Here is a 22931-nt window from a genome sequence, read left to right on the forward strand (position 1 = left end):
GCGTTACGATCTTTACTTGTACAGTACATATGATTAAATCCTTATCAAATTAACAGAGTTGCTTTAAACTTTTGAGACACACATATGAAGTGAAGAGAACCTGACTGGACTCATGACTTTAATTCTGAAGCGAGCTCTTTTTCATCTCCTGACAAAAGACTGCCTTACAATCTTGATTTGTGACTGCGCAATGCAGTATCTACATAGATATTTAAGCTAAAATATAACACACTGTAAATGTTTGGATTTATGTATTTATTAAGTAAATAGTGAAAGAAAATAGTTGCTTGTGAAATTTAATCAGGCTTCTGTTTAGCCAGTCTTTTGTCGCAATAGAGGCGAAGGACCCCCCCGATGCCTCAACAGCAGCACGAGTGATTCTCTGTGGTCAGTAAAATAAACTTATCTAAAGTCGTTGCTCTTTTGTGGTATTCGTATTCAAAATGAGTAAAATGTCTTTTTGCAATTGCGTTAATGGCCGATAGTGCGTTGTTTATGAATGTGTAGTGCTGATAGACACACTATTTTTGCATACTGTTGTAAAAAGTAATCAACATATCAAACGTTTATAGCTTATAGCATAGATCTAATAATGTAAATCGTCTAATACTGATAATACTCTAAAAGCTGATAATATATTATATGTACTGTGATGATTGTTGTGGCGCTCTTATAACCATATTCCATTACAATGCAATATACACAGGAAGAGCTGGACCATTTTGTTTGCTGTGTGTAATGTTTTTATACTGTTTTGGTCTGGAAAATAATTTAGATATAAGGCTTATGGAATTAAACCTTATTACCTTTATAACATGTTATATTTTAACTAGTATGTGATGCTCCAAATCCATATTAGTGTTGTTTATTTTTGTTACAGTTCTTTTTCTTTTAACAACTGAAGAATGAGTAAAAAGAGAAAAAGGCAAGGCGATTTCCAGAAAAATAAGCTAAAGGTTGGCCTAAAGAAGCCAAAAGCTGACAATGCGACAGACGTCAACTTTAGATCAAAAACTATCCATTTACCAGAGCAGCTGAAGCATGGGAATTCAGGACCGACCACACACAGGCATCTCAACATCAAGGTACAGATAGCACACTCTCACACTTTCCACTGACCCTTATCTTTCTGTGGTTAATTAAAATTGATCAACAAATGAAAAGGGAAGTCCCGCACACTATCAACTTGCAGTTAAAAGTGATTTATTATTGCAACGTTTCGATCTTTCGATCTTCCTCAGGCATGCCTGAGAAAGATCGAAACGTTGCAATAATAAATCACTTTTAACTGCAAGTTGATAGTGTGCGGGACTTCCCTTTTCATTTGTTGATAATTGGACTTTTTTTGTCCTGCTCTCCTACGCACCTATCACACACAGGTGTGCAACGTTTATGTGATTAATTCAAATTGATAAAATGTGAAATTAAAATTGATCAAATGATTAGCAATATTAGGGATGCACTAATATGAACATTTTGGCCAATACCAATAATTCTTTATATTTGATATCTGATATCTTGGCTGATACATCTAAATCCAAATTTAGAGAACCAAATTTAAAACCCAAGCACAAAATTATAATGTTCTCAAGATAATTGTATGTAGCCTATATGACAGACTTGTGCTGCACAAGAATTGCACCGTATTTTCTTTTTCGAAGTGATTCAAAAGAATATTTTAAAAGCAATTCAAAACAGTGCACATCTTAAGTGTCTCAACTGAAGGAAATAATCTTTTATTTATCGGAATTTTATTTATCTGCCAAATTTTCTTATTAAGCCGATAACTATAACACAAAAAATGAACATATATCAGCCGATACAATATGATGGCCGATATGTCTGCACCCCTAACCTTATTTTTTTCAATGCAACGTATCAATGCAATTTGACTGATATATGTATATATGCGTATATATTTTATCCAAATGGTATTTTTTTACCTTTATTTTGACATACTCATGTTAGCCACATCTGCATTGTCAATTAGCTGTCATCAAATTTTTATAGGTTTTAACTCTCTACGTTTTTTTATTTATTTATGTATTTTTTCTTTCCAAAACTGGAGTATTGGAAGATCCTAATTGAAATACAGACTTTTTTTCTGAAGAGTTCAATTAAATGTTAATTGTTAATATTATATTTTGGTTGCATTTGTGAGTTAATAAGAATGTAACAGGTTGTGCAAAATAGACACATACAATTGTAATCTTGATATGTTGCTAGCAGTGCACCTGAATCTAATTAATTTGTTGCTGCATTATGACATGTTTTCAGATATCTGCAAATATTGTATCACCAGCTAAGAGAATCAGGTGTCAAATCATATCAAGATGAAATGTCCAATTTACACCCCTAGTTCATTATCTTTTATTTTACGCTTCCATTGTCTCCCTCTCTCTCAGGATCTGCTGTCCCAACTGCACCACTTCAACAGTAACGTGAAGCAGGGAGCTCTGGTGGGCTTGCGGGAGTTACTCTCAGCTAACCCTACTCTGGTAGAGCAGCATGCATCAGCGGTGCTCTCCGAGGTGGCGGCGCTCTTCACAGACAAAGACGGCTCCGTGCGTGCAGCTGCTGTGCGTCTGCTGCGCTTCATCGCTCAGTGCATCCCCACCGAACGCGTAGCACCCTTCTTCCCCCTGCTCAGCGCCCACCTCACTTGTGCCATGACCCACATCTCAGAACCCATTCAGGAAGATGCTCTCCGGGTCCTGGATGTGCTGCTTGAGCACTATCCTGGACTTCTGTCTCAGAAACATACAGTTCTGCTTGCCAATTTTCTGGAGCTCATCTCCCAAAGGCGGAAAGCTGGAACAGGGCCGGATAAATCTGGGAAAGGGGGCTATGCTCTGACTATCAGCACAAATCGTTCTGTTACAGCACAACAATGGAGACTTACTGTGCTGCTAAGGTATTGTGCCAAAAATGTTGGCTTTTTCTCCCCCTTCTTTATGTGTAATTTACAGTGTTATTGTTTATTGTACTATAATAATTTGTGCATGCAGGTTGGGCAATTTTCTGCAGGCAGTTGTTGAGGAAAGACCTCTGGAGGAAGGTGTGACCAGTAGGATGGGCCTTGGAATGTGGGCTGGAGAGAAAGGCTCAGTGGCACCTGTAGATGTGAGTTGGGAGGAGCATGTCTTTGGGAAGGGCAGCATCCAAGTGTTTGAAAATTCTGGAGCCATGCCCACCCCACGCTCCACTTATCGCCTAAGGTATGTTTTATTGTTACAGTAAATGATTGCTGACTAATTTCTCGTTTCATAATCAGAATGTCCATTTTTTATGTCTGTTTTGTGTAGGCCAGACTCTAAGCCAGGGGCTGGAATGAATAAGGAACTCTGCTCAGCTGAGACCGTGCAGGGCTTTGCAGGAACCCTGGTGCCTCTGTTGCTGGAGATCTGGGTTGAGGCGGCAGGTGGAGAGCGCGTACGGACGGACAGTGGCCACCTGCTCTCAGCGGAGTCCATGGCTCTTATGTTCCAGATCCTCACCATTCTGCAGTTACTGAGAAGACTCACCCCACAGAGAGATCAACAGGACATACTGGTACGTTCACTTACACTGCAGCGGCTCCATCACTGATGTTATGCAGCCAGGGACGTTAACATAAACCCTGTTTCTGTTTTGGGCAGGCTGTCTGGTTCCGAAACTCATACCTGACAGATTTTAAACAGCACTTCATGAAAAACTTCCCCTATGGCCTCCTAGAAGTGGCAAGACACAAGAAGAAAGCTGATGGAAAGAGGTGACCAAAAAGTCCACGTAGTGTTTGTTTGCATTGATTGTATGTTTTTGAAAGCGTTATAAATTTATTACGATTGTTCCCACACATTTTTATTTTAAAAAATGTCACATATTACAAACCAACTAAACAAACAAAAAACACTGACACTGACTGACTCTTCTCTCCCAGCACTGTTATGCCAACTGAACAAAATGTGTAAAATAATATATATATATATAAATAAATAAAAAGTAGATTACATAGTTATAAAAAGTGTATACATTATTGCACATCATTATATGTTATATATTCTATGTGCTTTATGTAAACTAACTGTGCTTTACTGAACTTAAAGCTGTCGTCCGTAAAGTTTTGCGCTCTTGCGGTTAATAAACAGAACTGCATGGGTCTTGTGGAAGAACATTGAAGCCGGAGCTACTGCTCTCTGTTTAGGAACCGCAGCGGTTCCTATCAGTCTGGTCTGAAATGGCACCAATATAAACACTTATTATACATACTCTATAATGATTCAGAGTAAGACAAAAACACAGTTTGGAAAATGGATTCATGTTGTACCTTTTCATTATATCATTTGTGTAAATCTTGAACAAAAAAAGTTACGGACAGCAGCTTTAATGATCACTTTCTAGATACGTTTAATATATTATTTTAATATATTAAAGGAACGCTATTTTTTGGGACTTTCGCTTTTATGGCTTGGGACTATAATCTAATTTCTGCGTAATAATCACAGAACTTTGCTACCGTATGAGAGTGTAGTTCCAACTATCCATATCGGTTTAGAAAATCACAACTTTTCACTTTCCGTCTGTCTTAGTACACGATGCAACTATACACATCACAACTAGTAAATAGTAAAATGTTGGCGTTATTGTGTCACTTATTGAGCAGTAGGCTAGATGGACCTGTTTACCTCCAATCTTTGTGTTAAGCTAGGCTTGCGGTGGGTGCGTCCGACAGAGTTATGGGATACACAGAGATGAGAATGATATGCATGAATCTGGTGGATACATAGCCTCACGTGGTCATACTCAATTCTAGTCAGAATATGAGTCTGAAACTGCTCCATTGGGCTGTGATTATGGGGTGGGTTTCAACCAAACCAGGAAAGACAATAATTGGATAGACCTACAACCAATCAGAGCAACGAAGCAACGCATTACGTTAGTTGTCAAATGTCAACAGAATTCAACTGCACTGTGTTGCCAAGTCCACATTTTTTCCCGCGGGTTGTTTTTCATGTCTGCGGGTTGAAGCGACTATTAACCCCCCATAAAAGCTATCGTTTTGGGCTAGTAACGTTAGATGGTGGGTTTCGTTGTAAAAACTTGGCAACTCTGTCTGCACGCACGCTGAAATAAACAATCTTTGCCGGTGTTGTAAAAAAAGAGAATTTAAGTATACACAGTTACTTACCAACATGATCATCATTTCAGAGAGAAATAGTGAAGGTGAATGCATATACAAACAAGCTCTCCGTTTAGGATTTGAACAAATATAATCCAATCTGCCTTTGATGATGTGCATGATTGCGTTACTGTTTATCATCTGTCCATCATCGTCTAAAGTCCGCCCTGATGATTTCATTGGTCTGAACAGTTTCAGTTTCTGGGCGGGGCTGAGTTCCGCTGGCATCCAGGCTAGGGGATACGGTGAATAAGCTAAAGTCCCAAAAAGTCGCCTTGTTCCTTTAATAATAAGAATAATTATATATTTTGAAGTCACCCTTGCGGCCTCCTAGTGGATGGGAACTACTGCGCTATATGAGGATAATTATCTATCTATTTTTTTTTTTTACATTTTCAGAATTAGGCAGCAAGTAGCAAGCGAAACGTTTCCTGGGGCTAACGTGGAACCGTTGGCGGTAAACGTCACATTGTGTCAAGTTATGGTGACCCTCAGTCTTAGGGGCCAGGATCACATAGCAGCTGAAGATGCTGACTGGCTTGGACCAATCAGGGTCTTTATTAGGGAGACGTTGTCCAGTGGGGGCAAGCTGAGCTCAAAGCACCTGGCAGCCTTACTGGAGGTGGTGTGGAGGATGATTGTCACCCAGCGCAGCCGAGGCAAGAGCCTTTTCTTTATGGAGGACAAAGTGTTATTTTCTAATAAAGGTCTGCTGAATATAAAATGTGTGTGTATATGTGTGTTTCCAGTGGTGACAGATGACCTCCTGCAGGCTGTGTATGTGCAGTACCAGCAGAGGAACCTGGGTGTGAGCGTCCGCACTCTTCTGCTGCGCTTCTTCAGTCAGCTCTACATTCAAGAGCATCATAACCACCCTCATATTGCTAGGTAGGTGCCCACATTTTTTTCTGGACCTAAACCCATTTTTCCCTTAACCCATTTTTATATACAATATATTGCCAAAAATATTGGGACTTCCCTCGAAATCATTGAATACAGGTGTTCCAGCCACTTCCATGGCTCCAGGTGTTTAAAATCAAGCACCTAGGCATGCTGACTGCTTCTATAAATATTTGTGAAAGAATGGGTCACTCTCAGGAGCTTAGAAAGTGTGAAGAAGCACCAAAATGTCAATACTGTAGAACCAACTTGACTGTAAAACGTTAAAAAGATCTAATTGTAAAATTTTTTTTTTTACCATTTTTAGCACAATTACATTTAAATAATCTTTTATAAAATTGTACACATTTTGTTTGTTTGTTTTTTAAATGTTTGTTTTTATTATATTTTAATTATGAAATTATGTAGTTAAATGTTTAGTATGTAATAGCCAGTAATGCTGATATGGCAATACATTTAAATACTACTACTACTCAGGAGCTCAGTGAATTTAAGCGTGGTACCGTGAGGTAAGTCTATAATTATTCCGCGTAATATTCCACGGTCAACTGTTAGTGGTTTTATAACAAAGTGGAAGCAATTGAGAACAACAGCAACTCATCCACAAAGTGGTAGGCCATGAAAAATCACAAACTTTGTGTGGCCTTCAGATTAGCTCAAGAACAGTACGTAGAGAGCTTCATGGAATGGGTTTTTCATGGCCGAGCAGCTGCATCCTAGCCTTTTATCACTAAGTGCAATGCAAATTTCGGATGCAGTGTTGTAAAGCATCCTGCCACTGGACTCTAGAGCAGTGGAGACTTGTTCTTTGGAGTGACCAATCATGCTTCTCTGTCTAGCAATCTAATTGACGAGTCAGTGTTTGGGGTTTGCCAAAGGAACGGTACTGGCCTGACTGCATTGTGCAGAGTCTAAAGTTTGGTGGAGTGGGGATTATGGTGTGGGATTGCTTTACAGCGGTTGGGCATGGCCCCTTAGTTCCAATGAAAGGAACTCTTAATGCTTTAGCATACCAAGATATTTTAAACAATTTCATGCTCCCAACTTTGTGGAAACAGTTTGGGGATGGCCCCTTTCTGTTCCAACATGACTGTGCACCAGTGTACAAAGCTAAATCCATAAAGACATGGATGAGCAAGTCTGGTGTGGACGAACTTGACTGGCCTGCACAGAGTCCTGACCTGATAGAACACCTTTGGGATGAATTTGAGTGGAGACTGCGAGTCGTGCCTTTTCATCTAACATCAGTGTCTGACCTCACAAATGTGCTTCTAAAAGAATGGTCAAAAATATTTCCATACACGCTCCTAAACTTGCTGATATAGCTGCAAAGGTTGGGCCAACTTCATATTAAACCCTGTGTGTTTATATATTTTTAGTTTTTTTTTTCTTTATCTGTGTGATCTGACTTTTTAGTTGTCTTACAATTTTGCCATACATTTTTCCTAGCATCTTTTTATTGTTTGAGTGCACCCTGTGATTATGAGAAGAGACTGAAGTTTCCCTCTCTTACAGGAGCAGGATTCTGGCACGCTGGTTGGCATCACTGCCGGTACAGCTGGTTCAGCTGGGCAACAGGAATCCTCAGCTCTCAGCACAACTGCTGGAGACAGTACAGCCAGCTGCCGCGAGGGGCAACAAAGACCTTCTTCAGAGTCTTCAGAAAAATGCCTGCAGTCTTTATGGTAATCATATATGCCTATAAAAAAATACTTTCTCACTACATTAGGTCTATAGTAGCCCTGCCCCTTTCAGCGGTGCACTTGTTGTGTTCTGTATTCTGCTTTGTATTTCCACAGCATGAAGGTAAGATCTTACAGATTTATGAATGAACCATTCATTACAATGCTAATGACAAATTGCATTACAACAAGAAACATTTCATCCATTCATCATTTTAAAATCTACCCAGTCTACATTTATTAAGACATCCACTTCAAACATTACAATGCTCATGATAACTTTTAGGAACTCCCACTTTACCAGCTAATTTCTCTTTAAAAGCGATGCCATAGAAATATACAGAGTTGCCGCAAAACGGAAGTTTCAAAGACAAAATTCTAAAGATGGCTGTGCGCTTGTCTCTCTGGCACATAATGTCTATAGTGTGTGTGTGGGTGTGTGTGCATGAGAGAGTCTTGTGTATGGGATTGGCCGGTAGTGAGGGAGAGTATTAGAGTGGTGGTGTCTCCGGTTCTGTGTGTGATATAAGTGTTCTGTAGTTTTGTGTTTCGGGAGCACAGCGCTCTCTTTGTGTGTGTTTGCACTCATGACATCAGTAGTGTGCGTCAGCAGCTAATAATGTCTGTCTATCTGTGATCACTGACAGGACAACTTTTTCTCTCTTTTTTTTCCTTCCTCTCTTTCACATTCTTTCCTTCACTGTTGAGCGTTAGCAGTTAGATAAATCTGTCACTAGGTGGAGCTCTTTCTTGTCTCATCAAGTTTCACAATAAGAATGAATAATCTCAAAATAGAACCATTAACCCCAAAGGGCAATTTACCATGGGCTAGGAATTTCTAAAGTCGTTTTAGTAGTAGTTTTGTATTTATTAGTATTATTTATTAGTATTATTATTGTATACATTCATTGTATTTAAAAAATATGGTTAACATTATTATAGAACTTTTTCAGGCTGAGCATAGCTGTTATATTAATGTTTTTCAGTTTATGCTAATCTGTGTGATATATATGTATGTGTCCACGTCGCAGATCCACAGGAGGGCTGTGTGGTTGTGTTGCCTGTGGAGTCCCAGAAGAGGCTGGTTCAGATTCTCCATTTCCTGCCAGCGTTTCCCACAGAGCTTCTGGCTTGTCTCAGCCAGGTCTGCAACACTGGAAGAGTGTCTGCTAGCCTTGCCACCACACTAATACGCACCATACACCTGAGGTATGAGGGTTATGACACATAAGCATGCACTAATGCAGTCCTAAAGTCTGCCTCCAAGGTGCCGCTCTGACATTTAGAATATTTCTAAAACCTTGCAAAAAATGTATTCCAAGTATGTTTGCATAATCACTTGTGAAGTGTTTTACTTTGCATTATTGAATGAACTGTGCTAGGAATACAACTGTGCTGTTCTATAGAAAAAGAGAATTCATTTAAAACAGTATACCTGCATATATTTCATAAACACTCCTGCTTAGTATAGTTCTCATGAGTCGACCGTTGCCAAACATAATATGGTAACACTTTATTTTGATCGTCCACTTTAGACATTCTAGACATTCTACTAACTCTAAGGAACTTTGCAACATGTCATCTAGCCATTTGTAGAGTATTAGTAGACTCACTTAATATCTGCTGACACTTTTTTGATGCCTATTTTAATGATCTGAGAATCTAAAATCTGAAACTGCTTTTGCTAGTTTAACGACGGGAAAAAAAGCAGTCCGCACACCCAGGCACATGGTCCAAAAGGGCTGTACCTAGTGTCTTAATGAGTCATTGGTTTGTTTTGGGCATAACGTGCAATAAACCAATCAGAGTCCCCTCTCTCATTTCCTTTAAAAGCCAGTTGTGCTTACACTATGGTGGATTCGCTATTTATATGGCGAAATTTGCCAGCAGAAAGACTGAACATGGAAGAAGTATCCTTTTATTTTTAATATTTAAAAAGGTTTGTGTGCTGCTGTGCGTCCCTGTGTGTGATAAGCAGAGTGTATGTGTGTTGTGCACCCACTTATCGGTGCATTTTACTAATTCGCCCTTGAAATAACACAAAAAATATTGTGCTGTTGACTTTAGAACAGGTTTCAGTTGGTCCAGGCGCAGTTGATTTCAGTTGCCTCAAAATAGCAATGTGCCAACAATGCACCTGAACACACCTCGTTTTCAGACCATGGGCAAACAGATGGGCGCGAGTGCATTTGCTATTTAAACAACGTGGCTATAAATAACTTTGCAGCTACATACTAACACGAACCCTAACACCTAACCCTAACCTAGCAGTCTAATGATATTCTAATGAATGGTAGTTGACATGTAGTTCCCAATGTAGCAAAGTTACTTAAAGTTAGTATAATGTCTAAAGTGGACCATCAGAATAAAGTGTAACCCTAATACTTGCTAACATGGGGAAATAAGTGCATTAATGTGGATTTGACCAAGACTTGGTTATGCATGTGCAGCTCAGCCTTGGAAGGGGAGTATCTGTCTTCATCTGACTGATATGTTTAGAACGTGACTCTGTTTTCTGCGACTGCCGAGAGGAGACAGTAGCCCCAGAGTTTTCACTGCTAATAGAATCAAACAATTTAACCAATCGGAGACAGCCAAGCACTGTGTGGCACAATCAGAGGATGGCCAATTCTCCCACTTAACTCTGATTGGCCGTGACCATTAGTCATTATCTGTGATTGGCGGTAATGAGGCGGAACGGAGCCACGAGTCACTGTGCAGTGAAGCAGAGGTCATACTGCAGTAAGTTCAGTAGATTCCGCTTTATCGATTTCTTTAGTATATACAACATTTTAGTATTTTGCAGTTTTTGGCAAGAAGTTCTCACATTGGAAAGGATCAGGGATATCATGGGCATTATGAGTAGTTTTCTTGTTGAATACTCTACCACAAATAAACAAGTAATTGATTAATGAAATAAAGATTTTAATTTTTATGAAACTGCAAAGAAACCTTACTTAGATACTGTCATTTCATCAGTGTTGTTATTGTTATTATTGTTAACTAAAATCTATTAAACATCAATTTTGCTAATAAAAATAAACCTGAAATACAGTAAAATATTAGATGAAGAACGTGTGAAAATTGGAAGTTTCCTTGGTAGCCTATTGAAAGTAGTTTAAGCAGAAGTACTAATATTAAAACTGTTATAAAAATAAACTATAGCTAAATAAAAATATTTCAAATAGAAAACTAATACTAATGACAAACAATTAACTGACAGTATATAAATAAAAGCAAGTTCAGAATATTAACAAGTACTATAATAGTATTTAAATAATAATAAAATATCAGTGCCATCTCATAGACAAAATTAGGGAAATAGACAAAACAGGGAAAAAAGCATTATAAAGACGTGCATTTTATCAAATTTCAATTACATTTTTATAATTTTGATTAGTCCTTATTTGGAACAACAAATGGGGAAAGTCTTACAAGAAGACTGGTATCATAAGTATCCACGTTTGATTATTTATATATATTATTTACTATTTGACTAGTTATGTTTGATTGACAGAATATTCCTTTGTGAGTTCTTCTGCGTGCTGAGGGCCTTAGGCTGTGTGCAAGTACATTTGCGTGTGTATCTTTGTGACATGCTGCGTCCCCACTGTGTTTCTTTTAGCCACTAGCCTAAAGCCACTCTTTTATTTGTGGTTTCCCCTCAAACCCTAAAGGGAGCAATGTTTGAGAACACTGGCTGTGTGACTTAGAGTCCCTGTGTGGCTTGTGTGAATGTGTCTAGGATACATTGCCTTTCCTCTGGGCTCTCTGTTTGCTTATAACAACGACACTAGGCTAAAAATGCTCAGAAACCTACAGAGGGCAGTATTGCTCTTTGGATGAGACATGGAACGATCGTCAAGGTCCCCACTAAAAGTTGCACCGAAATTGCAAAACAAATGTTACGGCAAGTAAATTCACACCGACTGCACTTTTGAAAAAATCTGGACCGGCGACAGGATTCCCCTGCGATAGGCTAAGCATTACTTAAGGCTGCTTCTGTTCATGGCAGAACTGCGTGACATGCCGTTAAGAGAGCCAATCCTCAGAACAACATGAACTGAACATTTTGTCCTTCACAAGAATTTGACTTTGATCACATTTGCTAAATGAGACTAACTCTTGATGAGTATTGAATGGTGGCCATGGGGCTAGTAGTTTATAGGGGGAGAGAGAGACAGTGTGTGTGTGTGTGTCTGGCACACAGAAAGAGTGAACAGTAGCACTGTTTTTTTTCTAGGCATGGAGAGAGAGAGAGAGAGAGAGAGAGAGAGAGAGTGTGTGTGTGTGTGTGTGTGTGTGTGTGTGTGTGTGTGTGTGTGTGTGTGTGTGTGTGTGTGTGTGTGTGTGTGTGTGTCTCTGTCTGTGTGTGTGTCTGTGTCTGTCTGGCACACAGAAAGAGTGAACAGTAGCACTGTTTTTTTTTTCTAGGTGCATCTCTCTCTGTGTGTGTGTGTGTGTGTGTGTGTGTGTGTGTGTGTGTGTGTGTGTGTGTGTGTGTGTGTGTGTGTGTGTGTGTGTGTGTGTGTGTGTGTGTGTGTGTGTGTGTGTGTGTGTGTGTGTGTCCAGCCCCTTTACTAATGGGTTGATGGGAAATATGCCAATCAGTATGCATTAAGGAAGTCCAGCACATGCTCATTCCACAATCACAAGAGAAATGAAATCAAAACAAGTAAAAGATCAGATATTCATTCACTTTATTGGCCTTGAGGCTGATCCACATCTATAAGGGAGAATCATAAGACTGTGTGGATTGTCCTTGAATAGCTTTAACACACACACACACACACACACACACACACACACACACACACGGGTTCTTTCTGATTTCCTTCTCAGAAAAGCTTGACTATAAATGATCACTTTGAACAATATCTTGCCAAAAAAATCCAGAGGTGGACAGGAACTAAGTACATTTACTTGAGTACTGTACTTAAGTACACTTTTTGAGTATCTGTACTTTACTTGAGTATTTTTTTTGGAAACTTTAACTTTAACTTAAGACAAATATCATACTTTTTACTCCACTACATTTCTATCAAAGTCGAAAGTTGGTTCTGTAGCAGTTTTGAAAGTCAGTGGATGATTTTTTCTAGTGATCGACCGATATTGATTTTTTTTATAACCGATAACAATTATTTGGATGTTTATGTGCCGATATTTTTGTGCCGATTATTTGGATGTCTATAGAACCGATATTTATTTTGTGTTATTTGTGTTTTTTACAGTTACAGCAACAGCACTAAACTAAGCTTTTTAAACAATGTAATTTTTGCAGTTTCCCTCCCTTACATACAGAACAAAAGACATTTACATCAATAAATAGTCTGAGAAAATTTGCATTTTTTTAAATATAGTGCAGTCTTTTTAACATTAATGCTGTTTCACCTTTTTATTTATAAATACAGCCATATTAACAACAGGCAAAATACATTTATAAAGTCTAATATTTTCAAATGGAGAACATAAATGAGAGTTGAGTCTATTAATTCCCATAACTATAAGAATACTCAGTGAGAGAACGGCTGAACGTGACAGCATAAACAACGCAGAGAGAGAAAAAAGTTCAGCACTTTTACTTCCAACATGCTCTCATTCATGGCTGTTTTGTTTAATTCATGTGAAGTTACGTCTTTATTGTGACATGACGGATTACCTGACGACTCTGTCAGTGAGTTCGTCTCTACAGCGCCAAGTTTAAACTACATCATATAATCTCATAACGTCTTATTTGTTCAAATCTCAATTGTGCATTAATGTTATGTTAAACAAAGTTTATTAATTAAGGGATGAAGGTTATTTTACCTTTGAACACCGTTGTTGACTCATCTCCCCTCAGACAGTCCGTTAATGGCGCGCTTGTATGCAATTCTCAAAACGTCCACAAGATGGCGGGAAATCCGATATTACAAAACTGATACCCGATTATGGGAAAATGCTTAAATATCGGGAAAAATATCGGGAATCCGTTATATCGGTCGATCACAAATTTTTTCTTCTTTAAAAGGTGTTTGGTTTTTGCAGAAAGCCTTTCGGGAATCGCCCTTGTAGAGTCACGTGAAGTTCAATGATTTCACTGCATTTTTTGAACACTGATTTATAGTTTATAGCAAAATTTTTGACGAGTATTCACATAAACAAAGTTAATTATGTCTTAAGTGAAGGTAAACAGTTGGAGAATATCAGATGTGTATCAGTGTATTGGATCTGTGCATTCAGCCTTAAAGTGACAGCAGCTTTGTAAAGAGCGTTGTAACTTTTATACAAGTATTTAAATGAGTTTAAGTTAGTCGTATGCTAGTATGTCTGATGGAGCATCACTGACTGGCTTAAACCATGATGGCATAATGTGCATTTATACAACAATAATGTGTTGACATAAAAAAGGACATTTACTTTTGATACTTAAGTACTTTTAAAAACAAATACTTCTGTACTTTTACTCAAGTAAAAATCTGTTTTTACAACTTTCACTTGTAACAGAGTAATATTTGACCAGTAGTACTTTTACTCAAGTAATGAAGTTGTGTACTTTGTCCACCTCTAATTCCTTGAACGCACACATATCAGTCCAAAGTCATATGTAGCCCATGTCGGACTGACCTGTGACGTTCTTGTTGGTGACCTCTTGGTTCTCCTGCCCGCTGTGCCTGATCACAGCAATTACCTGGGTGATTTTCAGGCTTCAACTGTAACAAACCAGCTGTGAAATTGTAAACAAATTAAATAAAATTAAATCATGCATACATTTTACAGCTCAACGGCGCTGTGTAATTATTTAGATGTTAAAGTTTTTTTTTTCTATCCCAGCTTAATGTGCAGAGACAGTGAGCTGTTAATAGGATGGCTTCCTCAAGATTGTAATTTGATGTGTCACATGATCGTTCTAAAAATCATTCATGCTGATTTGCTGCTTAAAGGGTGAGTTCACCCAAAAATGAAAATTCAGTCATTAATTACTTACCCTATGTGTCGTTCAACACCCAGAAGACCTCCGTTCATCGTCGGAACACAAATGAAGATATTTTTGTTGAAATCCGATGGCTCAGAAAGGCCTTCATTGACACCAATGTCATTTCCTCTCTCAAGACCCATAAAAGACACTAAAGACGTCGCTACGAGAATAGTTTTTGTGCGCAAAAAAACTAAATAACGACTTGTATAGTGATGGGCCGATTTCAAAACAAAGATTTGATTAGCATACTGCAGTCAAACTGCTGAAATCACGTGACATTGGCGATCCGAATCATGAATCAGTACACTGATTCATAACGGTTTAAATTATTAACATGATCCTGTGCTTCAGGAATGTTTTAAAGTGTTGTCTGCTATATTGTGAGGATGACCCCAGCGTATTTCCTTAATACAGTGAGTGTTCTCATTTGCTGAAGGTGAGTGTTTGTGGTGGGAGCTTGATTTCAAAGGAAATGAAGGATCTCAGGTGGCCAGTATTTTTAGACTGACATTCTCACCACACGCACACACACAGGTACAGTGTGAGATGTGTAACGGGAGAGCGGATCAGTGCTGGACCACTGCACAGTAATGCGTGTGTGCTTCCCTGCAGGTCTCCTCTGAGTGGCTGGTTGAGCAGTTCACAGGATGTGCCAGTGAAGGATGTAGATTACCTCAGTTTCTTTTTCACCACACTAACAGGTGCGCACACACTTGCATACGCACACACACACATCAGACGTCGCGTTCAATGATACGAGTACTGACAGCATGCTTGATATTGATAAAGAGGCGTTCCCATGATCCTCTGCTTCAGGTTTCTCCTCTGAGATGTTACGGGCCCTGCAGGACACGGATGAAGACGGCCTGTTGCCTACCTCCACACTCTCGCCCCTCAGTGTGTTCGCTACCACCCTGGAGCAGTTTCTACATCACTGGGATGTGGTGGAGGTGATTCTCTCTTTCTTTTATCTGCCAGTCCCGACATGCATGTTATGTCAGTTGTTCTGCTGTCAATCGCTGGCGTATGCTTCTAATCCTGTTGTCATCCACTCTGTCCCCTGGGAGCGTCCCTCTCTCCTCTCTCATCCTCTGTCAGTTAGTCTGGCTCGTGTCAGTCGTTTGGTTGTTCTGGTGTCAATCCGCTCGCCTGTCTGCTTTCTGTTGTATTGCACAGGTTCACCTGATACCGCATTTTTTCTTTTGTTCACAATAATCACATGTGAATATGAAAATGAAAAAAAATACAATTCAGACATCACTTTATTGTGAACAGACCTTCAAGAGTCAAGCCAGGAAAATTCCTTAAAGCGACAGTTCACCCAGAAATAAAAATTATGTCATCATTTACTCACCCTCAAGTTGTTCCAAACCTGTATATGCCCTACTATGGCAGTGAATGGTTGCTCTCGCTGCTTGCTTGGTTACAAACATTCTTCCAAATATCTTTTTTTGTGTTCAGAAGAACAAAGAAACTCAAGTTTGGATTGACGGTGAGTAAATGATGACAGAATTTTCATTTTGGGTGAACTATCGCTTTAATATATAATTTACGTACAAGTTGGGTACAGTTAATTGTGCTAATATTAATGTTATTTGTTCATAATTAATCACACTAAATAAATGAGTTAAATTGCTCTAATAGCACTTTTGGGTATGCACAAGTAGCTTCAAAAGAAATATTCTCAAAAACAATATTTTTGCACAATTCTTTTATGTGAAAATTAGATATACAATAACAGGAAACGGTAACCGTATTTTCCTGTGCTCACTAGAAAATTAGTTTGTACAGAGTTTCTCGTGCATGTGAAAAAAAGTCTTGGTTTTTAAACCAAGCAGTGTTTTGCACATTAGGTCATGCTGTTCACCTTACTCGCATTGTATTTTTCATGCCAACATGGTGGAATTTTCAACTTCTACTAAGAAGCAGGTGTTCACTTGAATCAGCGCAGGGCCACTTGGGTTGTTATTCCACTCACAAGTGTGTTTTAGTTTCTCCCTGGAGACGGCCAGTTCGTTGAGCAAGGGAAGGTTTATCGCATCGCACCGGTGTAGGTGTCCATATTTCAATAAGGGCTGGTTATCAGAGCGCTCCTGGCTAAAGCAAATGCTAATGCCAGCCAGCGGACACCATCACCACCTGACATTTTACACGGGAATTAAAACCCAACAAAACCACACCCTCAGGCCAGGGTCTGACTCTCACTGCCCCCCTCTTTTTACTGCACTCACACAGCTAATTCCTCCATGCAATATTCTCTGGACTTTTCATTTTTTGTGTCCAAGTCAATCAGGCAGTATATGTGTAGAGGGATGGCTGGCATCGCCGTTGATACGGTAATGAGGAGTGACGGGGGAGATGATGCCAGCAGGTGAGGCTGATGTAGAATAATGGGCCTTAATGAGGAAAATTCTCCCCTACATTTATTTATAATTTTAAAAAAAGTAATATAATTTGAAAGAAGACTCTTATGTTAACTAAAGTCCAAACTATACTTCGACCATTCACTTTCCATGTTATGTAATTTTGTCATTGGGGCTTCCTGGATTTAGCCCAATTTTTTTGGCTGCAGGGGCAGTGCGCATATAACAGTTCATGCGCTTTAAAACAAAGTCCAGTAGATCGTGGAAAGAGTGTATGCGCACACTCAAAAAAAAAAAAAAAAGGTTTACGCACAGTAGACGGTGCAGAATGCGGAAAATGGAAGTATACCCAAGCCATAACTGTATTTTTTAATCTGATCAAAGAAAATCAGTAAAAACAGTAATTATTGTGACATATTATTACAATTTAAATGACGTTTTATTCCAGTGATTTAGCAGTCATTGCTCCAGTCTTCAGTGTCACATGATTCTTCAGAAATCGTTCTATTATGCTGATTTGATGCTTAATTATTAATTGTTATTATTGGTGCTCAATTATTAGTAATGGTTCTTATTATTAGTGTTTGCTGCTTAATAATTTTCTGGAATTTTTCTTTGATAAATAGAAAGTTCCAAAGGATTTATAATTTATTTGAAATACAAATATTTTGTAACATTATATATGTTTTTACTGTCTTATCTTTACTGTCACTTAATTTAGTGAATAAGTTGAATAAAAGTATTTATTATAATATAATTTGTTTTATTTTATTCCTACCCCTAAACACTAAGTTATGGCTGCTGAAATTCATAAGAATACATTCTATTTTAAAATATATTAAAATACAAAAGAGTTATTTTAAATTGTAATACTATTGCACCATATTACTGTTTTTACTCAAATAAATAAAGCCTTGGTGAGCAGAAGACTTTTTTCAAAAACAAAAACGTTTGACCATAGTGTATTTTAAAAAAAAGTTTTATATTAAATCTTTACACTAAATAAAATCAGTTAAATTTTTTATGAAAGTAATTCTAGCACCTTTTTTACAGCTCTGCTGGAAAATCTTAATGTTCTAAAACAGGAAAATGTGCTAAAAAGGCTGCTTCTAATCCTACTGGGATTTCACATCACACTCTTAAAGAAAATTCTCACTTACTGTTTCTCAGATATATAGCTTGGCAATTAGCATCAAATTAAGCTTGAGTGGTGTGTGTGAGAGAGCGAGAGCACATGGCTGCTGGGGGTCCATTCCTTTATTGCCAATCAGGCGTCTCTAATCTAAAGCATGCGTAATGTGTTCTTAACACTGTTAGCCTGATTAATGTCTGATAATAACCTGCTCTGAATGACATTCCGCTCCGCCTTCATCTGTTTAATCTAATCTGCCCTAATCCTATTAGCACTATTAGATTTCTCACACACATACACTCACACACTTATTTATTGTTTGTGCTCATAAAATATCAGTTCAGAGAGTGGCAGGGTGTCGCTAATCTGTCCAGTGTCAACTTCCATTACAACACACCGGCTGTAGTGGCAAGGTGTCCAACCCTTTGAGCCTATCACTGTATATATGTGTGTGTGTGTGTGTGTGTGTGTGTGTGTGTGTGTGTGTGTGTGTGTGTGTGTGTGTGTGTGTGTGTGTGTGTGTGTGTGGTGCTATAGGATTCTTTGTTCTCTGCAGACTTCTCTTTTGTCTGGGCCAGGGGATTTATTTTTGTCTGACCTAAACTGAGCGTGTGTGTCAGATGTTAAGATGTTGTGATGTATAATTCAAAGCTTCTTTGTAGACTGAGATAGAAAAAGTGTCACCTGTCTCTCAGCTTTCAGTCTGTGAAATTACTATCTTCTGAAGATGATCCTAAAATCATTTTAGCTTCCATTTATTGAGTCTTTTTGTGTAGCTTAATTTCTATAAACATTTCAGATAATTTTGTTTGTTGTCTTTAAACTTAAGACATGATGACAAATTACTTTGTGTGTAAATATAATATACATACATATACTTATACATACACACAGTACCGAAAAAGGCAAACGTTTGGAAATGTTACTAATTTTAATGTTTTTGAAAGAAGTCTCAAGTTCATCAAGGTTATTATTTAATCATCTGATCAAAAAATACAGAAAAAACTGTAATATTGTGAAATATTATTACAATGCAAAATAATGTTTTTCTATTTTAATATATATTAATTTAACATTACTTCAGTCTGCAGTGGCACATGGTCTTTCAGAAATCATTCTAATATGCTGATTTAATACTCCATTATTATCAATGTTGGAAACGTATGCTGCTGATTTTTTTATATAACCTGTGTTACTTTTAAGAATAATATAAAGATCAGCATTTATTTAAAAATATAATTTTTAAAAATCCTATACACAAGTATTCACAGCCTTTGATTAATACTTTCTTGAAGTACCTTTGGCATCAATTAAGCCCCTTTCACACTGCGATTCCGGCAAATACACGGATAATGCGACCCGGCATTTGTTCCCGGGCCGCTAGATTTGGTCCATTCACACTGCCAGCGAAATACCGTAATATGTGCGCTTTCACACACAACCCGTACCGGTCCCGGATCTTGTTGACACGTGACATCCGGATGTGACGTATAATGGCGAGCGATCTCAGCTTCAGCGCAGATAGTAAGGAGCTCCGTTGTCTCGACTTGTCCAGTTTACGCACGTTTCTGCTTGTTTAATTTTAGTTTCTTTTGTATACGAACACTTTCTGCGTTTAAAACACAGACTAGCTCTTCTGGCACTGCAGGGTTGTATTATTGAAAAAACAAGCGTTGTTTTTTCACGTTGCGGCATTAGTTTTGGCTTTTGTTCACACAGCGCTCGTCCCGGGTCGAACCCCGCAATGTTACTAGGTCCCCGACTCGGGTTCAATTCGGTAATCAATTCCGGGACGTGGTTGCTTTCACACAGAAGGCGGCCCGGCAATGTTCCGGGAATATTGCGGGTCCGACGTGCAGTGTGAAAGGGGCTTTAGTTGTTTTTAATATGATGCTGCAAGCTTGGCACACCTAATTTGGGCAGTTTCTCTCCTTCTTCTTTGCAGAACCCCTCAAGCCCCATCAGGTTGAATGAGGACCATCGGTGCACAGCCATTTTCAGATCTCTCCAGAGATGTACAGTCAGGTTTAAGACTGGGCTCTGGCTGGGTCATCTCAAGGATATTCGCAGAGTTGTCCCATAGCCACTCCTTTGTTATCTTGGCTGTGTTCTTAGGGTCGTTATCCTATACATTGCTGCATTCATCTTTCCCTGACTAGTCTTCCAGTTCCTGGCGCTAAAAAACATCCCCACAGCATGATGCTGCCACCACCATGCTTCACTGAAGGGATGGTATTGGCCAGGTGATAAATGGTGTGTGGTTTCCTGCAAGATATGATGCTTGCCATTTAGGCCAAAGAGTTCAATCTTTGTTTGATCAGACCAGAGAATTTAGCAAAATTAGGCAAACTCCAGACAGGCTGTCATGTGCCTTTCACTAAGGAGTGGTTTCTGTCTAGCCACTCTATCATACAAGCCTGCCTGGTGGAGTTCTGCAGAGATTTTTTTTCTTCTGGAAGATTCTTCTCACTCCACAGAGAAATACTGGAGCTCTGTCAGAGTGACCATCGGGTTCTCGGTCTCCTCCCTGACTAAGTTTCTCCGCCGATCGCTCAGTTTGGTCGGCCAGCCAACTCTAGGAAAAGTCCTGGTGGTTCCAAACTTCTTCCATTTGAGGATGGTGGAGGCCACTGTGCCCTTTATGACCTTCAATGCTGCAGAAATTGTTCTGCACCCTTCTCTTTCCTGTATTTTTAATACATTTGCAAAGATTTCAAACAAACTTAATTCACGTTATAATTACGGGGTATTGTTTGTAGAATTTTGAGGAAAATAATGAATTTAATACATTTTGGAATAAGGTTGTAACATAACAAAATGTGGAAAAAGTGAAGCGCTGTGAATACTTTCCAGGTGCATTGTACAGTACATCACAATAGATACATTTTGTGCTGACGTTACGGGTGCATTTCATGTACACGGAACTTCTGAGGTGGGTCAGAGCTGCATATTTAAGTACGACATTTATGCAGCATTGCACGTTTACACAGAATTTGGAGGTGCTCAGACCGGCCCTAACTGTTCTGTGCGTGAACTTAATTTACCTGCTCTGTTCATAAATATTTCTACATTGTTTGTAGGTTGTGTGTCACTGCCTGGACACCCTGGGATCTCGTGCACAGTGTTTTGATGTAATACAGAACGCCATCATTAAGAATCTGGTGAGTGAACTTGTTTTTCTACTGAATGTTTTGCATACGAGTGGGCAGTGGAGCCAGACACCCTTTGTGAAACTCTGCATCTCTCTGTAGTGTGGACTCGCCGTGGTGCCAGACTGCGTGTGTGCAGCGATTTTAAGGTGTGTTCCCCGGTTACTTGATGTCAACTTCCTGCCCAGCGAAACACTCCTCCACTTCCTGTCTGACTGTTGCCTGAGCATGCTCAATCTGCTTCTACAACTGGAGCAGAGTGCCCGCAAGAGGTGTGCTCACAAACATGCTCACACCCACCCACACACACACACACAATATTTGCATAGAGTAACATTTATACACCACAAAGTGTACACAAAGAAATACTATTTGATAATACAGCAAAGAGAATTTGGAAAACAGGACTGGGGAAAGTCCAAAAAGGGCCGTCTCTTGAAGAAAGCAAAATAATAAATAAATAAAAACATTTGAAAATAGTTGCTTGTTTTTAACGCAATTTAACGTGTCTTTTTTATTTTTCTCTGCAATATATGAGATGTTAATTACAATTATTTTAAATAATAATGTCATTATTGTGTATTAATATATAAACCCATTATTAATAAATTCATAACTTTTTTACATATAGCATATGCAATCTTAGTTACAAACTTGGGCTTGTGGTTAATAAAGTCACCATGAAATCAAAATCTTTTTTTTTATGGTATATTTCATTATTATAAATTATATATCCTTGCATATAATCATTATTTTTTCAATTAATGCGCCCTCGTAATCCTTAATCAAATTTACTTCTAGCGAGGGCAGGGCAACCTGTCACTCCCAATGATCCAATCAATTCCCGGTGGACAAAAACAAGTCCCGCCCTACATTTTTTCTTGTTTGAGAAGCTGTTAAACTCACAATAGGCAAGACTATTGCAACTTTGGCTTTAAAAAAACGCAAAAGAAAAAAAAGGGTGGTCTCTGATCAAGCACTAAAAAACGTGTGTTTATCTGTCTTTCAGGGATGCCGTGTGGGAGGCTTGTTTTGCTGCATTGAGTACGGTACCAAGGCTCCTGCGATTGGTCTTGCAGTCTTTTCGTGTGTGCGACCTGTGTGAGGAAGAGCTCCCCGTTTTGGCTCAGATCCTGTCATTACTTCTTCAGCATACTCAATTACGCAACCACATGATGGCCAACGGCAATCTACTGCAACACATCATACAGGACTTAACGGTAGCATATGGTTCCTCAAGAGCATTATGGCACATCATAATACGTAATGGTTATAAATGCATGCATCTAATTTAACTGTGCTTCAATAGAGGAAATCTTAAACTTGATCTGCCGACACTCTCTTGACTGTCGTTTGTTTTTGCAGCATTTCTATGGCGGAGAGACTCGAGAGCAGTGGCTGACTGACTTGCTGTACTGCTACAGCGTGACGATGTCTGGTCAGCGGGCCAACATGGCCATGAGGGACATCTATTAACTAACAGCTTTCGGTTACAATATTCATTGCCACAGCCCTGTATGTTCGTTCTTTTTCTGATTACAGTTGTTTTGTACAAATTGAAGAAAATAAAACTTGTGATAATGAATTGA

General features: G+C 38.8%; 1 protein-coding gene across 2 annotated transcripts; it reads left to right on the forward strand.

Moving 5' to 3' along the window:
• Nucleotides 1–256: 256 nt before the first annotated feature.
• On the forward strand, nucleotides 257–22931 carry tex10 (testis expressed 10). Of its 2 annotated transcripts, none has more exons than XM_067448583.1 (16): nucleotides 257–387; nucleotides 881–1085; nucleotides 2406–2914; nucleotides 3009–3218; nucleotides 3306–3552; nucleotides 3639–3751; nucleotides 5558–5817; nucleotides 5908–6046; nucleotides 7574–7743; nucleotides 8772–8949; nucleotides 15311–15399; nucleotides 15515–15648; nucleotides 21274–21354; nucleotides 21445–21614; nucleotides 22352–22562; nucleotides 22708–22931. In XM_067448583.1, exons 2-16 carry the CDS (start codon nucleotides 906–908, stop codon nucleotides 22816–22818), a joined length of 2802 nt encoding a protein of 933 aa, XP_067304684.1. In that variant the 5' UTR covers nucleotides 257–387; nucleotides 881–905; the 3' UTR covers nucleotides 22819–22931. The 2 variants fall into 2 exon arrangements, with proteins under 2 accessions (XP_067304684.1, XP_067304685.1); XM_067448584.1 differs by lacking the exon at nucleotides 257–387 and adding an exon at nucleotides 455–731.

This window comes from Pseudorasbora parva, chromosome 7, assembly GCF_024679245.1.
Source record: "Pseudorasbora parva isolate DD20220531a chromosome 7, ASM2467924v1, whole genome shotgun sequence".
Classification (NCBI taxonomy): Eukaryota; Metazoa; Chordata; class Actinopteri; order Cypriniformes; family Gobionidae; genus Pseudorasbora; species Pseudorasbora parva.

Coding starts and splice junctions, on each gene's coding strand:
- tex10 (XM_067448583.1), top strand. CDS start 906: ATGAGTAAAAAGAGAAAAAGGCAAGGCGATTTCCAGAAAAATAAGCTA. Junction 15,649..21,273: donor ATCACTGGGATGTGGTGGAG/GTGATTCTCTCT, acceptor CATTGTTTGTAG/GTTGTGTGTCACTGCCTGGA. Junction 21,615..22,351: donor GAGCAGAGTGCCCGCAAGAG/GTGTGCTCACAA, acceptor TCTGTCTTTCAG/GGATGCCGTGTGGGAGGCTT.